General features: G+C 42.4%; 1 protein-coding gene across 1 annotated transcript; it reads right to left on the bottom strand.

The window, feature by feature from the left end:
- Window positions 1-653: 653 nt before the first annotated feature.
- On the bottom strand, window positions 654-9,321 carry nars1 (asparaginyl-tRNA synthetase 1). Its single transcript, XM_026174500.2, has 15 exons — window positions 9,115-9,321; window positions 7,721-7,803; window positions 7,551-7,616; window positions 7,294-7,386; window positions 7,090-7,179; window positions 6,240-6,318; window positions 5,792-5,862; window positions 5,248-5,334; window positions 4,641-4,862; window positions 3,709-3,908; window positions 3,486-3,621; window positions 3,246-3,359; window positions 2,564-2,695; window positions 1,903-2,034; window positions 654-1,517 (listed from the first exon to the last, which is right to left on the bottom strand). The coding sequence occupies exons 1-15, from the start codon at window positions 9,155-9,157 to the stop codon at window positions 1,386-1,388; spliced, it is 1,680 nt and encodes a 559-aa protein (XP_026030285.2). The 5' UTR covers window positions 9,158-9,321; the 3' UTR covers window positions 654-1,385.
- Between the last annotated feature and the right edge of the window lie 9 nt (window positions 9,322-9,330).

Raw genomic sequence — 9,330 nt, 5'->3', positions numbered from 1 at the left:
AGTTAAATTAAGCAGAAACACAAAGAAAGAAACAAAAGCTGCCAGATGGGGAAGTTCTCACAGACGCAACCTGTCGCCATTTGGGTTCTTTCGCTTCAAAGTCTTTATAAGCAAGTGTTGGATTATCTCAGCCTCTAGTGGTCATAAGTGGAACTGCAGCGCTGCAATTTCCTTCTGTTTTGTGAGGAGCAGCCAATCAAAAGAAAGTTGGTGCAAAAACATCAGTCCTAAGGTTGACATAAGATAAATAGGGCCATGGACATGCCCTCCAACATGAACTCAAACGCTTTGCAATATAGCATCACTGTGATCTTTAGACTGATCCGACCAAAAACCAAGCTGATCTGATGAAATGTCTACGAGGATTTTGTCAAAGTATCCGGCCTGGAAGGAGCAAAAACGGCATCTTAAAGTGTTGCTTTGTTGGAACTTTGTAGGGGCGGTGTTGTAGCATGTGGAGCAGCAACAAAAGGCACAGATTTTCGCAAGATGATGAGCATGACATGGGGCCAGACGTTGTGTGAACTTAGTAAAAATAGTTAATATAAAATATCTTTCATTAAAATGTCCTGTAGTGTTTGTTAGGTTAAATAATTAAGGTTTTGTTACGGTTAAAAGGAGAAAAAAAAAAAAGGACACAAGCCCAAAGCAGCCACGTCTGAATCACATTTTTATTTAACTTCAGTTGATCGAGTAAGAGTTTATTTATTTCAGATGAAGAGGCAGAACAGAAACACAATAAGACCCCCTGAGGCCAACACGTACAGTATGTCACACTTCTAAACCACCAATGACGAACAGTTTTGAGAAAATGTTCCCAGGACCACGTGCAGGAGAAGCAATGCTGAGGCTGTGAATTTCTCCTGAGTCCAGACTTCAGGAGGACGGACGCACCGATGAGTCTCAGGAATAAAGTGGATTTGTTTTATTCTTCGATTCATATTTTTCAGCTTTCTGTTCAGGAGCACCTGAAATATTCTTAAGGCTGACTTATTTTAGTAAATGTCGTGGCTGCAGGTTCAATGTTTAAAGCCAAATTTCCCGAAGAAAAACAAAGAATTTAAGGTGGACTGAGCTAATATTTTGCAACATTCAGAAGCAGATACTTACAGGAAACAACTGTTTATTTCTGGTTTAATAATCAGACACTGAACATGATCAGATGCACTTTTGAAGTCACAGGAGGAAGCTGTGAAGGTTAGAGGCGAAGCACAGCTGGCGTCCGACTTTGTTTCTGAGGAGTTGCATGGTGAAGTTTTAAACTCTTCAGATTTCAGAAATGAAAGCTACACGGGCAAACTATGGATTCGGTTTCATTTAATGTGCGCTGCCACATGCGGGTGTACTGACTGCATGTGTGTGTGTGTGTGTGGGCGTGTGAGTGCTCAGGGTCGGCAGCGCTGGATGAATCGCGGGTACAGGCAGACGTCTCTGATGTGGTGTCTGTTCAGCAGCCAGGTGAGGAAACGCTCCAGACCCAGACCATAACCGCCGTGAGGACACGTGCCATACTTCCTCTGAAACACACACAGAAGCCTGTTGAAACACACAGCTACCAACAACTACACACATGCAGTGATGCAATAAAGCCAAACGTTAGGGCTCATTCCAGGTGGGCCTTAAAATCTTGACTTCCTGTTTGGTGGTCCTCGGAGACAAAAAGTTTGGAAGCCACTGCATCAGCCATAAGAGAACCACTGTTATCTAATGATAAAGCTGAACAAGGATTTGGTCCCCAAGTCCTGAACTGTCTTTCTTCTGGCTAACGTCGACTAGCGCATGTTTGATAACCTTATTCAAGCTAACGTTACAAACTAACTGCCACGTGAGTCGTTTAACTGCACAAAGTAAAGATGTAGTGAGGTGCACAAAACATCTGAGGTCAAACCAGTGTTCATTTACCTGGTCTGTGTACCAGTAGTATGGAGTCGAGTCGATTCCCTCCCTCTTGTATCCCTCCAGCAGCTCTTCAGCGTCCCAGATACGCATCGACCCTCCCACGATCTCACCAACATTTGGCATCAACACGTCGACCTGCAGCACAGACAAACATACGATACTCGAGGGATCCAGGTAACTCACGTTTTTTGTTTTTGAGACAGACCACTGTGTGTTATACTTGTATAACTTGTATAACTATGCATGTGACAAATAAAGAACTTTGAACCTTTACTGTGTTTAATGAATATATCAGATCATATCTTAATAAGGCCGCTGGTTGTTTCCTGACATGCCACTGTATCACAACTGCCGTTCTGCTGTCCTGCCTTTATTTTTAAGATAAAACATTGTTTTTAGTCACAGATGACCTGCTTTAGTGAAGCTCTACACCTCGTCTCTCACACCACAGGTCACTCACACTCTCCTGCCGAGCCTTTAACTCACTCATCACCAACTTACTTATACTTTAAGTCTTTACCTTTTTACCTACTTAATGCTCAGGTTGAAGTGAAGAGCTCATGCTCCTCTTCACACAGAAACTGTACTTTTAGTGAAGGACATGACCTCCCCGCTCTCTAACCAGGCTTCAGCCACACCGCAGCTGGATCTGTGAGGTTCGTACCGACTCGGTGAGGCGTTTGTCCTCGGTGCAGCGCTGCATGTAGAAAGACTTGATCTCGGCCGGGAAACGACAGAGCAGGATGGTCTCGTTGATGGTGTCGGTCATCAGCCTCTCTGGAGCCTCGGGGATGTCCTGACAGAGGGAGAAATATCGACACAACAGGCAAGTCAAAGAAAGAGAGAGAATCAAAGAAAGACTTCATGAATATTCAAAATAAAAAACTCTTCAGGTAGGAGAAAACCGTATTTATAAATTGTAAATGATTGCAGAACATCTGAAAAGACCAAAGTTTGACAGCTGAGCTTTTTAACAAGTTGTACAATAGTGCCCTCTACAGGCGTCTCTGAAAACCGCAGCTCTCTGCTACTGACAGGATCTTTGAAGATCACTTTCCTGTTTGTCTGTCACAAGTGTAGGCCGGCTTAGACGTTCAGAGGAGCTGGTGTGAATAATACTTTAAGGAATGAAGATGTGGGTGTTTTTGGAAAATTTTTAACATTTTAATCGAGGGGACTGTTTTAAAACTTAATAAAACATTGATGAATGTTTAATGGATTGTATGCACTCATGAATTTGAATTGTTTGGAATATGTTTGATGAATTTTTTTTTTGATATCAGACGTTTTGGGGACTTTATAAGATGAGCTGAGCAGCTGAATGATGTGCTGTGTTCAACCGTCACCTCTCCGAACTCGTAGTAGGTGCCGTCGTCCTTCTTGACGTCATGCTCTCTGAGCCACTCGATGGCTTCGCTGTAGTTCATCCTCTTGAACGGCCTCTTCGGGGGTTTGAAGTTCTGGAAAAGCCATAGTCACCAAACAAAATATCAACTTTACTACCACACGTGAATGTTATGAGGTCAAATGCTCCAGAATAGTTAGAAAAATGACGCAGGAGCACAAAACTGTCGCTCGTCACGTACAGGGTTGATGTCGTAGAGCAGCTCTGCGGCGGGAGATTTGAGCACTCGGTCCACCACGTCACACACCAGGTCCTCAAGTCTGTTCAGCAGGTCCTCAAATGTAATGAAGGGACACTCCGCCTCGATGTGAGTGTATCTGACCATGGAGGACAATAATAAAAACACTGTAAGTAAATGATAGATCTTTGCAGAAAGGCTTTTAAGCTGTAACGTGGCGACTCACTCAGAAAGATGTCTGCGAGTGCGAGACTGCTCGGCCCGATACGACTGGGCGATACAGAAGGTGTCGCCCAGGGCAGGTATGCAGGTCTCCAGGTAGAGCTGAGAGGACTGCGTCAGGTACGCCTGCTCGCCAAAGTAATTGAGGTTAAAGAGCGTGGAGCCGCCCTCCACCTGAGTCTGCACCAGAGTCGGAGGAGTGATCTACACCGGAAAAATAAATTAACGATTATTGTAGAGCAAAGCGATCCTCAGTCTGATGCCGAGCTGTCTGCTCCTTTTCACACTCAACCCTCAAACTTACTGCTGCTGCATATTTTTCAGAATAAAGGAGAAACGGGCCAATCACAAAGCAGGATAAAATAAAACAACCATAACGGTTTGTAGTTATTACCGACTTTATTTCTGAGCGAGCAGCTGTCGAGTGAGACTTCTCTGTACTATTAAACTGCACTTTTATGACTAAAATATCTGTAATCAAATAAACAAACTGAAGAAGTGATTTGAATGCATTTGGATTTGATAAGAAGATGTAGTACCAGGCTCTTATCTGATAGAGGCTAAATCCTTCAATAGGTCCCAGATAAGACAATCAGCTAAAAACGACAAACTTAGGCCACAGACAGATATTTGCAGGTGGAATATGTGACCAGCTACACTCAAGCAGCTGCTTTAAGAAGACTGGAAAAAAGCTATTTAGCTTGCATCTGGCCAGCAGCATCAACTTGACGTGACTAAGGAGCTTTTCAGTTCAGGTGGATCTGATTCCTAATCTGCAAAACTACTCTCAACCTGTGACAGAGGCACAGAGTGTCACTGACTAAAAGTGAGGTCATCAGGTTTGGGGGTTTCTTTCCTTGTTAGAGGTGAAGAAGCAAAAACAAAACAAACCCAACCCCACCACATTTTGGCATCCACAATAAATCTGTGCTTCACCTCGTAGTACCCACAGCTGAAGAAGTGGTCCCTGAAGCACTGTGTGACTGTGGATCGGACTCGGAGGATCTTGGAGACGTTCTCTCCTCTGATCAGCATGTGTCGGTTGTTCAGCTGGACGTCCACGTCCGACTCCTCGTTCAGTAGGTTGTCGGCCCCGCCCGCTGGAGCTAAGCCAACCAGCTCCCAGTAGTCGCCGTGCAGCTCGTGGCCTCCGGGCGCCTGAGAAAAGAAGACGTGGAGAACTCACTGAACATCTCCGTCCTGCATCTGCAGAGCATCTGTAACGGCTGAGGAGGCTCATCAGTGGAAACAGACGGTTTACTAGATTGTTCAGGTTGTTCCTCAGTCATGGTTCAGACTTTAGCAGAAGACAAAGTTTTCTGTTCTGTTCAACTATTAGTTTAACACAACATATTTACTGTACACTGATAAAAATAACAGAAACTCAAATCTCATTACTGAAATACACTTTCAGTCATGCGGTGATTTCTTGTTAGGATGATTCCAGGAAGAACTGTGGGGCATGTAAACATGTTGCTCTGGGTGACCTAGTTTCCTGTGAGCATGCACAGGCAGAGCAGGTTTCTGCAGCAGGTGAGTTTACCTGCTTTCCTTCAGGAACTGCAGTGACGGTCCCATAAATAGCCACCGTGCTCTCTGTGGACAAAACCAAGCCGTTGTAGCACTGGCACTAAAGACAAGAACAACAGAGAGTCGCACTCAGAATCAACTTCAGAAATTAAACAGCTTCTTTTTAAAGCACCAACTTCAAATGAATCACTCCCACCGATTTTGTTAAATCTTTGATTCTCTGCTTAGGCCTGGTGGTAGAGGATAAAAAGAAATGTCTTGAACTACATTCACGGCCAAATGTTTTAGGAGCGGCAGTTAAACGTTTATCCCCCCCAAAAAAACAAACAAACAACTTTTTAATCCCAGGGAGCTCTTTGCAGCTTGTGAATATGTTTCTGATCACTCTGCACAACAAAACAGAAACACTGTGAATAAAGACAGAAGCAGCAAAGATTGTGAAAAACCACACCGGTGCCAAACTTTTGGCCGTGACAGGACATGAACATTTAATTTTTAACCATAACATGTAGCTCACAGTGTAGAAAGGTTAAAAATGGGGGTTTATGAAGGTTTACCAGCTGATCGGAGAGGACACACTGGAGGAAACCGGTGCCATCTCTCAGCACAAGGAACATCAGGTTCTTCCCTGGAGGAGACAAAATAAAAAGCAAAAAAACATAATAATACACATATGTTGACTCAAAGTAACATTTTAATTATTTCTATCCTCTTAAAAAACTTAATTTGGCTCAATCTTAAAAACTGAATCTTACTCATTTCTCTCTTTTCACAGTCAGTAAAGAATCTTAAACTTACAAATTAATCTTTTCATTTCAAGTTTGTCATTTTGACATTATTCTTAAATGCAAAATAATTCAGAAATATCCTCGTTTAAGCCTTTAATGCAGCTGTCCGTATTATAAATGAATAACAAGCAACAAATCAGTTTTGAATTCTCTGACTTTGGAATCTTAAATTGAAATGAGAATGAGTAAATACTGAATGGATCGACTGTTTCCTCACCCTGCCTCCTGAGGCGGTGAACCCATCCAAACACTTTGACCCTCTGGCCTCTCTTTTCTTGGAGACGATGGATTTTAACCTGAAATAAAGACAACAATCATCTTTAAATCATCACCAGGAAGAAGAAGAATCAGTGAAATGATTCAGACTTTGGAGTCATATTTATATTTCTATTGATTGTTCAGCTAGTTTGGGGTTTAAAACAAACTTCTGTGTTTCAGCTGCTCAATTCAAACAGCAGCAAACCAGCCAAAGCTTATCGCTCCACACAAACCATTCTGGTTCAGGAATGTCGTCTGTGAACTGTTTTCTATCTACACAAAGCCAGTTACTATCAGCTTAATCTACTTTCTTTGTTTTTAAACTGTATGTGACTTTTATTCAGAAACGCTGCATCCGCTGCAAAATATTAAAAATGAATGTAAAGAACCAAAAAGTGAAACTTTAAGGAACAGGTTAAGAGGGCTGTTCTTATTTTTTCTCATATATATTCTTTTACAACAATTAATTCTCATAAAACGGTTCCCAATAAGGAGGTTTATAAATCTGCAAGCAACCAAAAGCTCAGGCCTTATATTTCAAATTAAATGTAAACATAAATCAAGCATAATGCAGTCATTCAGTGATTTCAGATAGAAACGAAACAAGCTGTTTACTTTGAACTGTGAATCATGCAAAGCTACTCTGAGTCTAACACTAAAAAGATGGAGCTGGAAATGAGGCTGCATTCAGAGCTGCTGTTCTTTGGACTGTTTTTTGCTAACTTCTGTGTTCAAGTTCAATCAGACTTAAAACCAAACTTTATAACAGGAGCAGGAGCCAAAATACAGGTAAAATAAGAAAGACTGACTGCTTCAGCCTCAGGCAGACTGGGATCGTTCTTAATGACGATCTTCTTGGCTTCCTCCAGGTTCTTCTCTCTCCTCTCGTTGTCCTCGGCCTTTACGACAAACACAGCGGAGCCATAATGAAGAGAAAAGCACAAAACGATTGAATCTGTAGAATGTTTTGTGACCCACTGATTGTAGGAAACATCTCGAGGTTAGACACAAACCTCCTTCTTTTCTTTGGCATCGTTCTTTATCTGCTCGCGGTTAAAAGCCTTCTTTGCGTTCTTCATCTGTGTCTTAGAGATCACCGCCCAGCGCTGAGGGAGACGAGGAGGAAAATGAACTGAATCAGTCATTAATAACAGTTAGTAAAAACAGGTGCTGCAGCTGGTACTGGAATAAAACTTGCAAAGTTGGGTTCAAAATGGTAAAGATTGGATTTCTATCCTTGTTAAAGTGATCATCTATAAATATAACCAACCTCTCCCTCCTTCTGGGACTCTACAAAGATGGTGGGGAACGGCTCCTTTCCAGCAAACAACAGAGCCTGTGAAGATCCAAAGACACAGTGAGGTGCTGACAGACATCCCACAATCCATGCAGCCTGAAGCATTTTTACCCGTGCACATCTGAAGTAAACAAACAAGTTACCTTGAGAGGAGTTTTGAAGGGTTTCTGCTCCGTGCCATCTCCGTCTTGGTCGCTGCCACATTTATCTGACACATACAGCTCACCTGAGAAACACCAGCACAGTCGGCTCAGTATTTTCTCAATATGTGCAATCTCTTAGATTTTACCTGCGTTCAAGGCAGGGCTTACTCGTCACTCAAGAGAATTAAAATGCTGTGAGAAAAACACATTTAAAATACTTCCACACATCGGTACTAACAAGGACAAGAAGGAGACGTCACATTTCTCCCACGTTAGCGCCCTCTTATATGAGAATTGAATTTAAACTTCTGCCCCTCATATATAAAGTCTTGCAAAATCAGGCCCCACCATATCTCAGACCTCAAAGTACCAAATGATCCTAGTAGAGAACATTGTTCTCAGACTCAGAGTTTCCAAAAGAGGAATCAGAGACAGAGCCTTCAGCAACCGGCTCCTACACAGGAGATCTTCCTGATAGCTAAAGAATGTCAGACAAAGAGGCAGACACCCTCTGTACTTTTAAGTTCAGGCTTCAAACTTTACTTGTTCAAGCTTATGGGATCAGGTCATCTTGCACCATCTCTCATTTATTCTGGTTCCTTTTAAAAGTGAGTACATCCTCATAAGTGACCGTGTGACCCTTGGGGTTCCCTCTTTAATATTGTAATATAAAGCTAATGAGGTGACTGGCGCTATATAAATAAAACTGTATTCCAATTTAGTCCTGGTGAAGAATTTGGAGATGCAGTACCTTTCACACGTACTATATACCACTGAGCAATGTGATCAGCAAGATTGCATCATGTGTTCAAATATCTGACATGTAAAATAGTCAGCCTCCGGGTAACAACAGGCAATGGTAAAGACTAAGACTGTCACGCTTTTTATCGTTACACGAACTTTACATGTAATGTGTAAAAATCTGCTGTATATTTACACCACATATGTGTTAATTCTATCATAGTGACACCCTAAAATGAAACCGAAAGTACCTTCAGTTTTCTGCTTGATTAAAACAGACTGAAATACAGTCACGGGTTAGATGTTGGTTTGATCAATTAAATAAAAGACGGTGAGATATTCAAATCCAGGTCTGCCGCAGCCTCCTTTTGCTTCTCCACTGCAAACTGACAGCTGCCGTGGCTAAATGTTAGCATATCCTTGCTAATGTTTTCGTTTGTATAATGACTTTCATTGGTTCTGCAGCGGTAAGAAGGGCCGATCGATGTGTGATCATGCCACATATTAGCTCATATCATTCCAGAGACCTGACAGAATCAGAAATCGGCGTTACACAGCAGGCTAACTGCTAACATCTCTGCAACTGATGCAATATTAAAGCCACACATGTCTGTGGGAGCTAGCTAACCAGCTAGCTCACTCTCCTTCCTTACCTACTGAGATCTGTTCCACATCTTTCGTTATCTCCGTCGCCATTTCGGCTCTGTTACTGCAGCAGCAGCCCGCTAAAACGCGCTAGTTTTATATTTAAAGAATACGGAATTTAACCTCCAAAGCCGACGACCGGTATTCACTGCTAACCGGTTACATGCAACTTTGCATCAGCCCTGCTACAGCCTGCTCTCACACACACTGAAGGGAAGAGGGAG

Source organism: Astatotilapia calliptera, chromosome 7 (assembly GCF_964374335.1).
Source record: "Astatotilapia calliptera chromosome 7, fAstCal68.1, whole genome shotgun sequence".
In the NCBI taxonomy this organism is placed as follows: Eukaryota; Metazoa; Chordata; class Actinopteri; order Cichliformes; family Cichlidae; genus Astatotilapia; species Astatotilapia calliptera.
The sequence above is the reverse complement of the archived record's forward strand: the minus strand, read 5'-3'. Positions and strand labels throughout refer to the sequence as shown.

Excerpts from the sequence above, each read along its gene's own strand:
- nars1 (XM_026174500.2), bottom strand. The coding sequence starts at position 9,157 with ATGGCGACGGAGATAACGAAAGATGTGGAACAGATCTCAGTAG. Across the intron at positions 7,180-7,293 it reads ATGCCAAAGAAAAGAAGGAG|GCCGAGGACAACGAGAGGAG; the intron begins GTTTGTGTCTAA and ends TTTGTCGTAAAG. Across the intron at positions 6,319-7,089 it reads GTCTGCCTGAGGCTGAAGCA|GTTAAAATCCATCGTCTCCA; the intron begins GTCAGTCTTTCT and ends TCTTTATTTCAG.